General features: G+C 44.5%; 1 protein-coding gene and 1 pseudogene across 2 annotated transcripts in view; one reads left to right on the forward strand and one right to left on the reverse strand.

Annotated features, from left to right (window-relative positions):
- The window catches only part of NIT4 (nitrilase 4), a 76790-nt gene extending 63194 nt beyond the window's left edge, over positions 1-13596 (forward strand). Inside the window, exons 5-6 of one of the 2 annotated variants that reach the window (XM_086515317.1) lie at positions 12080-12242; positions 13154-13596. In XM_086515317.1, the coding sequence (XP_086371443.1) occupies positions 12080-12242; positions 13154-13211 (221 nt within the window). In that variant the 3' untranslated portion in view covers positions 13212-13596. Of the gene's footprint in view, positions 1-12079; positions 12258-13153 lie in introns of both variants that reach the window. The other variant, XM_086515312.1, reaches the window with a different exon arrangement.
- LOC147464506 (uncharacterized) lies at positions 7083-8174 on the reverse strand (annotated as a pseudogene).
- Positions 13597-14633: the final 1037 nt, after the last annotated feature.

Consider the following 14633-nt stretch of genomic DNA (forward strand, 5'->3'; position numbering starts at 1 on the left):
TTTTAAGCCAAGTAAGTTGCGTCATCTTATTTTACACATGCCTTTTCTAAAAACATTTTTAAGTTAATAATGTTTTGTTTTATCTAGTTTTGTTTCGTAGCAAACAAAGTGATTTAGTTAGTTTGTTTGTTTGTTTTTGTTTTTCTTTTCTTTTCTTGTGTCCCTTGCTTTTATAGTTTTATGAGTGCTTTATTCCCTCTTATAATTCGTGAGTTCAGACTATTCTGAACTTATGAAGGTCTAATTAAACTAGATTTACTCTAGCCTCATTCTCATTGGTCCACCTTCAAGGCCATCCAATAGGAATTGGGTACACCTTGTGGGCATCTGGGCTAGGGAGCTGACATGTGTCCCTCATTCCCTTTGTGTAAAGGGAGCTTGTGTGTGTGTGAGTTTCTCTCTCATCCCCTACTCTCAAGGCTCGCCCCCTCCTATGTAGGGATTGATAAAGACTTTTGGGACACACACAAAGCATCCAATTCCCCCCATGCTTGACCTTTGGACACAACCTTTGAATTTTGGAACCTTAGCATTTTGGAAGTCTTAATGGGCTTAACCTTAGGGTCTTTTAAGCCCATTGTTGCACATGGCTCTTTTGCAGATGGGCCTCCCTTTGGATCCCTATTTTCCCTCCTTTGGATCCTACTGTGGCCGGTCTGCTAGCATAACCAATATTCTAGCTTTTTCTCCCTTGGCACTTCCCCATATTAAATGATCAGTTTAACATGAGAAAATCATTTAGGAGAATTAGATATTGATTATTATGACATTACCTCTCTCTTGAAATCATAGTCGTCCTCGACTATGGGGTAGAGAAGATAAAACAAATTCATTAGTCCTTTTCTTAGCGGGTAGAGGATCCCTATGTTACCCTACGACATCATTCCACAATGGATGACTTGTCCATTTGGCGCTTGAGAGCCTGAGGTTGCCGCAAGCATGTCTGCACATTAGTCCTATCAATCTTCCATAGTAGAGTGACAAGCTCTACTTGGTGTTTGGGAGACGGCGTCCCCGCAAACTTGATCTAAGCATGCATACTACTTCATTTTTGTGCACAATAAAGAAAAAGAGTCTTATAAGACAAAAACTTTGTTCATTTTTAACATTTTGCACATTTGCTTACTCTTGGGAAGCATTGTAAGCATTGACAAGGTTTAGGTTATCCTTTAATTGTATGCCTTGCATCCATCTAGTATCTTCAAAAGGATAATTCTTAAACTGAATAAGATATCGTCGGATAGTCTTACCGCCTCTTAGTACCTTGTCTTCATGTCGGAGAATGGACTCGGGCTGCAGCACCTCTTCTTGGTCCTCGATCTCCGGTGGATCTTCAGTAGTTGGTTCTTGAGGTGGCTCTCCTTTGTAAGGCTTTAATAGGCTCACATGGAAAGCATTGTGTATGAGCCAATGATTGGGCAACTTGAGTTGATAGGCAATCTCATTGATTGGCCTAAGAATCTGGAAGGGATCATAGTACCTTTTTGCTAGCTTAGCATAGTACTTTTGGTGTCCCGTAGGATTCTTGCCCGTCGTGTGCCTTAATTGAGCCTTGGGAAATTTTAATAAGACCCAATCATTTTCTTTAAAGCTTGGGCCCTTCTGTGCTTGTCAGCAGCAGCCTTTTGATGGTGGTCTTTTTACCTTCCACCCTTGCTCTCAAGGGCAGGCCTTGTGATTTTATTACTTGTTCGAGTATACAGTTAGGATTGGGTGTTTTGCCCTAGTTAGACATCAGAGAGAGCAGCCTACTCGGTTGCAGATTTTTGGTTATAGGAGGGTCTTTCACATGTATATCTGAGACATAGCTGGTCAACACTTTGGGATTTCAATTTAGCTAGACGGATCTCTTATTTTCTATGGCTGCTAGTCCATGGTGGATCATTTGCTAGGACTCTGGTTGCTTCCATGCGACATGATTCCCCATGCACTAGGTGTAAACTTCACACTATTGAGCTCCCCAATCATTGCTTATGGATGTGCCATGCTGCCTATCCCATTTCAAGAGCGTTTGTTTTATTGTTGAGTAGATTTGGTGTACAATTTGGCTTTTTCATGTGAGTTACAATGTCTTGGCTCATGCACCTCCTTGGAGAACACTTGTTTTATGAGTGTTATGTCATTGGTCCGGTGTTCATGCTGACAGAAGATGGATATTATCAAGGCACTTTGAGCATGATCCTGGCGATAGCCAAACAGTGTGATCCACAGTCTGGAGACCTGATATTTTGCACGATAGTCATGATCACCTTGTGGAATGTTTGGAAGGCTCGCCGCCTCCACGTTTTCGGTGGGGCACCACTGGGCTTACAGGAGATGCTCGCTCACCAGCATTTGGCTTGACATTATCCACTCTCTTCGGAGTCAATGGAATAAGCGGGGGAGCGGTAACATGCTTTTCTTCAATGTTGGTGCAGATCAGGTCAGTTTTTAACTTTCCAACAGAGATGAGATACAATGGCAGTATGCTCCATCTTGATGGTTCTTACTCCATTCATCACATGAGCCACCTTGATGTATAGCTTGATTATGGTATAGGCCTTCTACTTTCCTATGGCCATGCCATTGGATACAGTTTTGTACACCCCACGCGACATGCTGAGAGAGAGAGAGAGAGAGAGAGAGAGAGAGAGAGAGAGAGAGAGAGAGAGAGAGAGAGAGAGAGAGAGAGAGAGAGAGAGAGAGAGAGAGAGAGAGAGAGAGAGAGAGGGGCGGGGGCGGGGGAGGGGGAGAGAGAGAGAAATGAAATGATATATTAACGTCTACAAAAGGCCAAAATGACCTATGAGACCAACTGATTACAATGATGAGTCTAGTACCAAGTCTGGGTACAAACAAAGAAAACTACAAACAAAGAACTGATAGGAGTGCTACCGACTCCTATGGGTGGCTGGTAGGCTGAGCAATGGTATCATGCCATAAGGGCACAAAGTGGGGATAAGTGTCACCATGATACAATATAGCAGTAGCATGAAGCCTATCGTGATCGACACTCTGGGTGTCGTGCTAGAATCCTGTGGATCCTCTGCCGCAATCTCCGCCGGTGCTGCGTGGCTCCCCTCCTCAATCGCGGTCGTCTCGATCTCCCTAACTCTATAGCTCGATCAATGAGAGTACCGCTGGTGTGTGTATGGATGGGAACCGAGCTCTGTGGTGGTGGTGTCCCCTCTGCCTCTGTGGTACTCAGACTGGAGAGAGAGAGAGAGAGAGAGAGAGAGAGAGAGAGAGAGAGAGAGAGAGAGAGAGAGAGAGATGAAATGAAATGAAATATTAACGTCTTCAAAAGGCCAAAATGGCCTATAAGACCAAAAAAGTTACAATTGGTGAATTTGATACCATGTCTGAGTACGGAAATTACAAAGGTACAAAGAACTAACACTAAGATGCTAAGGAGAAAGGAAATGGGGTTGTGTGTGTGTGTGTGTGTGTGTGTGTGTGTGTTTGTGGGTTCAGATGAAATTTCTCATTGGTCGCTGTCGGATCTCATCGACCTCCTCCATGATCAGTACTCTGGTAGGGCGTCTTGCATGTCGAGCTAGAGTGATCTGTATCTTCTGTTGCAGCCTTCATCTGTAGTGGGGGACCCCCCGAGGTCGTGGACGTCTGGATCTGCCAAGTTTCGTGGCTCGATCAAGTAGTGTACCTCTAGTATGAGTAGGCTCTAAGATTTGTTGTAATGACTGCTCCGTTGGCTCTCTTGTGGCTGGTGTAAAGAAATTTGTGATTCGTCTCTGAGACTGTCTTTCCTCTGATGTTCTCAGCAAGCTCTCCCTAAGTTTACGCAGCTCTGGCAGGAACAATCCGAGACACCTCTGATCCTTGTATCTCATGACTCTAGAAAAAGGTCCGAATCCTTCTCTGAAAAGGTAGTGGGAGCGGCCGCGTATCTCATAGTATACCGGGTAGTGACATGTGTAGTGCAGCTCTGTCTCTGGCTCTAAGTTGCATAGGTGACATATCCTAGCTCCTACCGGCACCCCTCGAAATCGGCTAGTCTCGATTTGGAGCTGATGTGAGGATGTGCGTATCTGTCCAATAGCGCATCTTATCCCATGAGATAAGTGTGTGTCCATGTATGCAGGCCTAGTCACAAAGCCGTCCTCCGTGAGTTGGAGAAGATGCTCTCTGTAGAAGGCCATCTTCGTGCCCAACTCCTGTGTCGGCTGTATCCATGTGCTCCTGGTATTTAGCTGAATCAGATCCTGACGTATGAGTCTGGTGATCTCTGTCCGTGTGAGAGACAGGGAGGGTGCATCCAGAGAGTATTGAAGCGGAGGTAATCTATCCATCTTGAGACCATGAGACTGAAACCATGCTGTCATCTGTCCATACCAACATGCTGTATCGCCTTGAGAGCTAGTTGTCGAGATGACTCGCAGGCAAGCCGAGCGTATCTGTCCCTGGGGAGATCTCATAAACTGTGCATAAAAGAAACTGATCTCGTCAACGCCTCCACCACGAGAAGGGGGGGGGAGGCGGCTAGCTCGGCTCGGATAATCTCATGTGGTACTGAGGCCTTAGCCCGAATCATCCGAGCGAACATAGAGACCAGAGGCCTCTCCATACATATCCATCCATCTGTGTTGCCAGATCTCCCATGGTGGTCTAATGAGGGTCCCCATACCTGAACTCCATAGAGCATAGCTGGAGTCACTAGAGTGTCAAAAAGCCAAAGCTTTGTTCGCGGTTCCTGAAACTGAACGTGCGAACACATCCTCTTCAGTCCTCCCAAAGCTGCATATGCTCTCGTCAGTCTAGTCTCTGATGCTCTCCTTAGTGAAAACACCGGTCCACCGAAGACTACCCCAAGATAAGTATATGCATTTGTGTACTCCACAGTCTCCTGGCCATACATAAATGTGGGTGCCGACCTCCTGACCCACTGTGGTGTGGTGTTGAACACCATAACCTTGGTTTTCCCCAGATTGACAGACAATCCACTGTCACGAGCAAATGTATGCAGAGCATCCAAGTGACGCTGCATCCCCTCTGGTGAGTCAGAGATCAGCACAATATCATCAGCATATAGTAACAACGGAATCCATGTCCCTGCTAGTTGAGCCCCCCTGTCCCCCTAACGCTCTACATAGTCCAAAAACTCATCCACATACATCCCAAAAAGAGTCGGGGATAGGGGGCATCCCTGCTTTACTCCAATATTGGAGAGGACCATGTCCGACATTCCCTCAGTGGTGCGTACCCGCCCCATCACTGTCCTGTATAGAGCCAAAATCCCCCAAATCAGCTCTGTAGGCACACCCATGTCCTGTAATCTGCGTATGAGTCTGGCTCTCGGCACTGTGTCAAAAGCTTTGCGGAAATCCACAAAGCAACAATAGATCCTCTTGCCATGGTGTCCACCCTCCTCAATAATACCTCTAAGTGTCAGAATCTGGTCAAGAGTGGAGAAACCTCTCCTGAAACTTGCTTGCCTTGGTGCTCTTATGCCCTCTCGCTCTGCCCATCTACTCAGCTCTTGTTCAAGAATGGATGCATACAGCCTAGCTAATGTGTGCCCAACCATGATGGTGCGATAATTCTCGGGAATCATGGGACATACTCCAAGTCTCAGGGAAGCCTTCATACATGGCTCGATTAAACATCATAACCAGGAGCTCTGCGAGCATATCCCTGGCATGGATGAAGTGCTCTGCTCCCAGACCATCATGATCATGCGCTCTCCTTGTCTTCATCCTGTCAATAGCTTTCCTTACCCTCTCGGCAGTAAAGAAAGAACATGTCTCCGGGCATGTCTCTAGTGAGTCCGGTAGAGGTGGTTGTCCTGGTGCTGTGTAGAGAGATGTGGCATATTCCCCCCATGTCTCGGTGGAGGTGACCGTTGGTGGTGGTGAATGTTCGTGGAATAGCCTCCATGCTTCGCCTGAGTCCCAACTTATAAATAACTGATACAGATCTTGCTCTAGCTGGGATAAATAAGCCCTTTTCTTTCGTCGCACTAGGCGGCGAAAGATAATCCGTGACTGTCTGTGTGGTAATACCCATGAGCACTTCCCTCTGTAACTTGATCCTCATCCTCTACACTTCTCATCATACCAACTGTTCTGGGGCATTTTTCCCGATCGTCTCCGTGTAGGCTGGTTGTGGGGGTATGCTTTTGATGCTGCATCATGAAGCGTCTCTGTTAGTATCTGAGTGAGTTCATCTAGTGGCCGTCTTGGCTCCTAGGTGCATAGCTTCTTGTATATCTCATCCATATACACAGAGTCCGTCTCCCTCATGAAGGTATACTGGATGTGTGTAGGGACCTCTCCTAATGGAGCTGTGCTGAACTGAAACGTCAAGGTGAAGGACAAGATAGCATAATCAACTGCTACTCCAATTGGCCTAGTGCCCACCATGAAATCTTGAAAGAATGGAATGAGAGTTGGCTGGGCCATAACATAATCCACTGTGCTGGCACCATGTCGGTGTGGAAAGCAATTAAAACCTCTAGCTGTCGAAAATCTTTGTAGGCCATTCAAAATGGCCAATCTATGTGCGATTCCCATATCTATCAAGTATCTGCCATATTCCGTGTATTCCTCATCTTGTGATAATCTGGATAGACCCATCTCTGTATCGTCCAGCTCCCTAAGCATTTCCTCGGAAGTATTATAAAATATTGTCAAGTGGTGGGCAGTCCTAGCATTGAAATCCCCTAGTATGATAATGTCACCATCCTTAGAAAACTCCCATATGTCATATTATCCAAAATAGCAAAGGGGAATTGTTCCCTAGGTGATGCATACACTGACGTACTAGGAGAAAAGTAACAGATAGCAATGTAGAGGTATCTGCCCGTCTCTGAGAGAGAGAGAGAGATTAAATGAAATGATATATTAATGTCCTTAAAAGGCCAAAATGACCTATGAGACCAAGCCGTTACAACATAGTGAATCTGATACCATGTTCGGGATCAAAAAGAACTGAAACAAAATACATTGTGTAGTAATGAAAGAAGGGGGGAAGATATGGTGGAGATCCATCCTCATCTGCACTGTGAACGTCAAGAAAGTATGGCTCAAATCCTCTGCTGTAGTCTCCGTCGATGTTGTGTATTTCCTCTCCTCAATCGCGGGCGTCTAGATCTCCCTAGCTCCAATGCTCAATGTATGAGAATGCCAGTAGCGGTAGTATGAGTGCGGGCAGAGCTCTGCAATGGTGTCTGCTCCTCTGGGGGTCCAATATCTAGTGTAAAAAAATTTGTAATCTGTCTCTGGGACCGTCTCTCTCCAGCTTTCCTCAGTAAAGTGTCTGTGCCTGTGTAACTCAAGTAGATACAGTCCAAGACATCTTTGATCCTCATAGCTCATGACCCTAGATAGAGGCCCAAAACTCTCTCTGAATAGACAATGAAAATGGCCTCATATCTCATAGTACACTGTGCAATGACATATGTAATGTAACTCTGTCTCTAGCTCTAGATGACATAAGCGGCATATCTTGCTATCTGCTAGTATCCCTCTGAATGTGCCAGTTTCAATCTCGAGCTGATGTGAGGATGTGCGTATCTGGCCAATGGCACAACGCAAGCCATGAGAAAGATGTGTGTCCATATAGCTAGGTCGAGTCACAAACCCATCCCCTGTGAGGTGGAGAAGATGCTCTCTATAGAAAGCCATCTTCGTGCCCAACTCCTGTACCGGCTCTATCCATGTCCTCCTCGTGTCCAGCTGGATCAGATCCTGACAAATGACTCTAGTAATCTCCACCCGTGTCAGAGACATCAAGGGTGCTTGTAGATGGCACGATTGAAAAGGAGGCAGCCTCTCCATGGTGAAGCCATGTGTGTGAAACCATGATGTCATCTGTGCATACCAGCATGATGTATCCCCTTGTAGAGCTAGCTGTCCGGAGGACTCTAGGTCCAGCCTGGCATATTTGTCTCTGGTAGTATCCCATAGGCTGTGTACGAAGGAGACTGATCTGGTAAGCGCCTCAATCTCCATAGGGGGGGCAGCTAACTCCGCTCGAATGATATCATGTGGTACAGACGCTTTGGCTCTAATCAGCCGAGAGATCATAGATACCAAGGGCCTCTCCATGTGTCTCCAACCATCCTGGCCTACAGAAGGTCCCCAAACGTGCACCACATATAGCATAGTAGATGCAACCAAAGTATCAAAGAGCCATAGCTTTGTCCTAGGTTTCTGAAACTGAACCTGCGAACACATCCTCTCTAGTCCTCCCAGAGCCGCATAAGCTCTGGTCAGTCTAGTCTCTGCTGCTCTTCTCAAAGAAAATCTTGGCCAAGTGAAGATTGCCCCCAGGTAAGTGTACCCATCTGTATACTCCACAATCTCTTGACCATATGTGAAAATAGGTGCTGATTTCCTGATCCATTGTGGTGTGGTGTTAAACACCATAACCTTGGTTTTACCAAGGTTTACACACAATCCACTATCCTCTGCAAAATTGTGTAGTGCATCCAAATGTCGCTGCATACCCTTTGGTGAGTCAGATATCAACACAATATCATCAGCATATAACAACAATGGGATCCACGTCTCTGCCAGCTGGGCACCTCTGTCACCCTCTCTGTCAATGTAATCAGACACCTCATCAACATACATACCAAATAGAGTAGGAGACAACGGGCAGCCTTGTTTCACCCCAATAGTAGAGTGAACTAAATCAGATACCCCTTCCGGAGTGCATACATGTCCCATCACTGATCTGTACAAAGCCATAATCCCCCATATCAACTCTATGGGCACCCCTATCTCGTGTAGTCTACACATCAATCGAGCTCTCGGTACCATGTCAAATGCTTTGCGGAAATCCACAAAGCTACAATAAATCCGTCTCCCATGTGACCTGCCCTCCTCAATGATGGCTCTAAGTGTCAAAATATGATCAAGAGTGGAGAAACCCCTCCTGAAACCGGCCTGACCCTTTGCCCGTACCCCCTCATGCTCTACCCAAATACTCAAGCGTTGCTCAAGAATGGATGCATACAACCGTGCCAATGTGTGTCCAACCATAATAGTGCGGTAGTTCCTAGGCTCTGTAGGATCCCTTGCCTTGAAGATAGGCACAATAGTAGACAACCTCCAAGTCTCAGGTGTGAAATCCTGAATGCAAGGGATAATAAAGCTCGGCTGTGTCATAACATAGTCCACTGTACTGGCCCCATGTCTGTGTGGAAAACATGTGAAGCCGGCTGCTCCAGGAAATCGCTGTAAGCCGTTAAGTATGGCTAACCCATGTGTAGTCATCATCTCTGTGAGGTATCTCCCATACTCCGTTTGCTCTCTGTCATGTGAGCGTGTGTCAAGCCCCAACTCCCCCACATCCAGCTCTTTAAGCATCTCATCTGAAGTGTCGTAGAAGACTGTTTGAGAGTTGTCTGTTCGGGCATTGAAGTCCCCTAGGAGGATGATATCACCATCCCTAGAAAACTCCCATATATCATCGTTCAGTATAGAGAAAGGCGACTACATTTGGATGCAGCATATACTGACATACTGGGAGGGAAGTAACATATGGCAATGTATAGAAATCGACCTGTGTCAGCTCTCAACCTCACCCACATGTATCTAGCATGCTCAAGCCTCATCTCTCCGTACAATATGTAGTAGGGGCTGTAGCTCCTCTTTAAATAGCACTGCTACTCCTCTGGAACCTTTACTCCCATGCTCAAATCTCGTGACTGTCCTGTAGGCTGTCTCCCATCTATATCCCCCCACATGTGGCATCACCTGTCCAGGCTCTTGGTGAGTCTCCGAGAAGAATACAATGTCCCTGTCTCTGAAAGTGTCCTCGAAGGCCCCAACATCCAACCTCATAGACCCATTACAATTCCAAGTAACCATCTTCAGTGTGGTCCCATAGGTCTCGCACCATCATGTAGGGTGTCTCTTCGTAATGACCACTCTTCCTTCTCTGTAAAAAGCTGTCTTCCCTTTTTCTCTTGCGGCCCTAATCTCTGGCATGACTTCGTGCATGTGGGCAAGCTATGAGAGGGTGAGATCGTCACCAAAGAGAGAGAGAGAGAGAGAGAGAGAGAGAGAGAGAGAGAGAGAGAGAGAGAGAGAGAGAGAGAGAGAGATCTTTTTAACGTCTATGTGAGGCCGAAGTCGGCCTATGAGACAAATCAAGTATACATGTGTGTATGTCCTCCGTCTATCGGCGGAAAAGATAAAACAATTCAAACTGGTATAGAATAAAAGAAAAAAACTTATGGTGGATGATGAGATCTATGGGGGTGGGTGGAGCTCTAGTACTAGGGATATGTGCATGTCTATATGCTTAGGGTAGTACAACCATGAAAATGCATCAATCTAGCTCCATCCTGTTCTAATGGGGGGATATAAAATGTTGTACATGGGAGGGTCGGGAGTAAGGGCTGCCCTAATGAACGTAGCTGGGTGAGTGGCTCGTCTCTCCTGAGCAGCTCGACGCTCTCGGGTCTGGATCTCCTCGATCTCACTTGAGCTAAGACGGGCAAATGTGATACATGTAACATTCTTCAATTACTCTCACAGTTACTCGAGTCTCTTGACATGTACGCACAATATGGTTACGATATATCATGAGGCTCAAGTAAGATTGAGAGAAACTTGAAGAACGTTACACATATCACATCTTATTTGTTTCAACTCAATTGATGTGTGATCGCGCATGGCTTGTTTGTAGATTGTCCTCTAGGTGCCTTGTGTGGGCACCGTGCTGACACATGCCCATGTTCTCCACATTCAAAACACTTCCCCGTTTTGAGATACTCAGATCGTTGTTCCTCTGTCAATCGGGGACGTGTGTGTTTCTTTTTCTGAAACTTTCCTCTTCTTCTGTTACTGTTATTCGAACTTTGCACGGTCCTTGTTGTCAAAAGTTGATCAGTGGGATACGTAAGTGTATCCGCATGCATTGCAAATCCTGTCTTAGCATATCCCATCAGTTGTTGTATGGACTCAGACTTCTGCAGTAAATAGTAGTGTCACATTTCTGTGCATAGACCACAACAAAATCGCTCGATGTGTTGCTTAAAGGTGATCTTTTTAAAAGAAGAGGCTGGTAAAAAAGTATCCCAAAATCTCTAGTAGTAAATATCTAGATATCTACCTTGGTCATCGGGAGATGATTCCAAGCAGTGACCACATCACGTTTGCACTCCTGAGTGAGCCAGGAAGAAGTAAAAAGTCTCTTGAACTGTAGCCACCTCGTTGGTGCTTCCTTTCGTAACAATAGGGTGGACCACCATGTCTGTGCATTTCCTTTCAAATAAAATGCTACCCTCCTGACCTTGGAGTGCTCTGAATAGCGCTCTCCAGAATAAGCTACGTCAAACTGTTGAATAAAGACGAGGGCCTTATGAGTATCTCGAATGCCTGAAAAAGTATCAAACTTCAGGGCTTGTCCACCTTCCTTAAAATCTTTGATCTTCTTGCTCTTGTCCTCGAGAAAGTCATATTGGTTGGCTCTGTAAAAGTGCTTCTCTTAAGAGTAAAACATCTGCTCATCAGAGTCCGAACTCTCAGAAGAGGATGAATCCTCCTTAGAATTGTCTGAATAATTTCGAGATCTTCAATGGGACGTGCTCTTCTTAGCCTTCTTGTTCTTTCCGTATCTTTGGGTCTTTCTTCGTTTCCTGCCGTTTCTGTCCTCATCACTCGAATCAGAGGAGGAAGAGTTGTCGGAACTATTAGAAGAGGATGAGGATGAACTGGAAACACCCTCAAAGCGTATGCGCTTCTTTGTCTTTTGTGCATTTGCAAAAGTAGATTTGTGACCGCCAGGATAGTCTGCTTAGATTAAGAGTTTTGCTTGACAAGTAAGATGTTGCCTTGGAGACGGAAGAGGGGGAGGAGTAGGTATTTAATGATTCATGAGGAGACAATTCAGGAGAGAAAAAGGTGTATTTTCTTCCAGGCATTAGCTGATTTAGTGTTTGCAACGGTTACCTGTTAGTTGTGGCGGTCTCCATCTGTCATCTGTCCGTTTGTATAAAAGTAAATAATGCATTTTCTATAGATTTCATTCTTTCTCTGAAAACATTATAAATGGTGTTTGGAGGTGTCAAAATAAAGAAACATTTGTTGATGCAAAGAAGTGATGAATATCTTTCAAAACTTTGCAGATTTTGGGGACATAGTTCGGGCAAAATTTGATTTTGATGTGGTGGGTCACTATGCTCGCCCGGATATATTTGGACTTACAGTCAGAGATCATTTACCCTCGGCAGTGACATTTACTTCAAAGTTGACAACAGAAATGGAGAAGAATACAGCAGATATGAGAAGGTTGAGTTTGTCCAAGTAAGGAGTGATTGCTTAACCCTGGTTTACGTAATTAAGATGTGCTCATGTTGTACAAAAATTGACATGTTGTACTGCCATGATATCAAGCCGTGACTGTTGTTACCATAGGTTTCAGTTACCATAGGCCACTATAGGGTTCTTTCATGGGCACTGAGAGAAATAGGTTCCATAGATAGTGCCGTTATGAAGGGAACATTTGTGCATATTCCATGGGCATCTTTGAAGGCCAGAAGATCTTAAAAGACAAAACTGTGTTAAGCATCCTCATGTTCCCAAGGGACATCATCTCTCTCTCTCCACCCCCCCCCCCCCCCCCCCCCCCCCCCCCAAAAAAAAAAAAGAAAAAAAAAACCCGCACAAGTATGTGTGCACGCGCGCACACACACGCGAGTCATTAGAAGTGAATGAGCAACATGTTTGTAATGGGAGGCTTTTTTCCGTGTGTTCAGTGCCTCTGAAAGTTCCACCATAAGCCTTCTTTGAACTAAAATTAGGTACGAGGCCCAATATAAAACCATGTAGAGGGCTTGCTCAAAGACAAAGTCAATTGGAAAGCAGATGCTCTTGCTGAAGAAGCATCTTAAAGTTCACTGCAAGTAGTGAAGCAATTTTGAAATTATGTATTGTCATAATCATATTAAAAGTAAACAGGCTCAAGCTTTTTGCAACTGTGGGGGTTCGCTGGATGGGACGAGTTTAGTTTTTATGGCCAAAGTTTACTTTTGTCCTTGCCGGTACACTTTATGTGGCTGTAAAATGGATGCTTGAACAAGTGAACCCATGTGGGCACGCGGCTAGAATAGCAGCCTGCCAACGAGGGGGTTACGGGTTCTGGTAGCAAAGCAAATTCGGAGGATCCCTTGCATCTGTTTAAAGACTGCTCTTTCTTGTAGGGTCTTGCTACCAAAATCTGGAAATGGGTGCAAAGGACATGAAGGTACTCTTCTTTAGGAATGACTTGGTCCTTGGAGGGAGAATCAAGCAAATCTGTTGTACACACGAATAACTAGATACCGCCATGTGAAGCAGACCTGGAAAGCTTGGAATTTGAGTCTTTGAGAAAAACTTTGTGGTAGCTCAATTCCATGATATTGTGAACGAAAGCCCTAATCTTATATACTAAATAAGTTCAAGAGTAGGGTCGGCTATATGGCAGGAGCTACTAGATAAGGAAAAAATAGGGCTTCTTGCCTATGAATTGTACAACCCCCTTTTTGGAAATAGTGTCCCCTCAAGGCACATGTAGTGCTTGAGACTCATTGTACATTCTTTTTTGAGTTAATATAACATTTGCACTCACAATTGTGAGTGGCAAATAATAAGAAAATAAAGAGAATCTCCTGCTAATAACTCCAATTGTGTATTTGACCATGTGTGAAAAAAACCTTTGTAGAGTGTGCACTCAATTATGGTTTTGATTAGCTTGGCAAACACAACTAGTTGACTTTATAAACAAGCTAGCCTTCGGTTAGTTATCTTTGTGTCTTCTGTTTTCTTGCTTATGCTTATATTCCTCGTCAATTTCGTGGAAAACTTGATGATAAAGCAATCAAATGTATTTTTGTAGAGTATAGAAGTGGTAGTTGTGGTTATAGACTCTACAGTCCTATTAAAGATAAGTTTTTTGAGAGTTCTGATGTATTATATGTGTGGAAGCATCTACTACACTTATGGTTACTTTGTATGTAAGTCATGCACGGACATAGGATGTATTTGAAGATTAACTTCCTTCATTTGTGGAAAATCAAGAATTTGAGCAGATTGATAATCTTTGGATCAACATGTGTCACCTCGTGATGTAGAGGAGAAGCAAGAAGCTCTCAGAGAAGAAGAGTATTGCCTAAGTGGGTTTGGTCAACTTTGTAGGACAACAAGCTAGCTGTAACGTTGCCACAAAATGTGTGTTGGTACTAGTTTTGGCAGAGAGCAAGCAAATTTGGCTTGCATTAGCACGTTTTGTGATACAGATAAGCTTCATTCATTTGAAGAGGCTCTAGAGTGTGATCAATGTAACAACGCTATGCAACATGAGATTGATAAGAATCATACATGGAATATAGTATTAGTATTAAATGGGTGTTTTAAGGAAAAAAGAAAGCTAAATGGTACTTTTGATAGGTACACAACGAGGCTTGCTTGATTCATTTGAAGAGGCTCTAGAGTGTGATCAATGTAACAGTGCTAACATGAGATTGATTCTATTCATAAGAATCAAACATGGAATGTAGTGGAATTGCAAGAAGCCTATTGGTTTTAAGCGGGTGTTTAAGTAAGAAAGAAAGCTAAATGGTACTGTTGATAGGTACAAAATGACGCTTGTGGCTAAAGGCGATGCGCAAAAAAGAAGCATTGACTATGATGAAACCTTTGTTC

The sequence above is a fragment of the Adiantum capillus-veneris genome, chromosome 1, assembly GCF_014529385.1.
Source record: "Adiantum capillus-veneris isolate H3 chromosome 1, ASM1452938v2, whole genome shotgun sequence".
NCBI classification, from domain to species: domain Eukaryota; kingdom Viridiplantae; phylum Streptophyta; class Polypodiopsida; order Polypodiales; family Pteridaceae; genus Adiantum; species Adiantum capillus-veneris.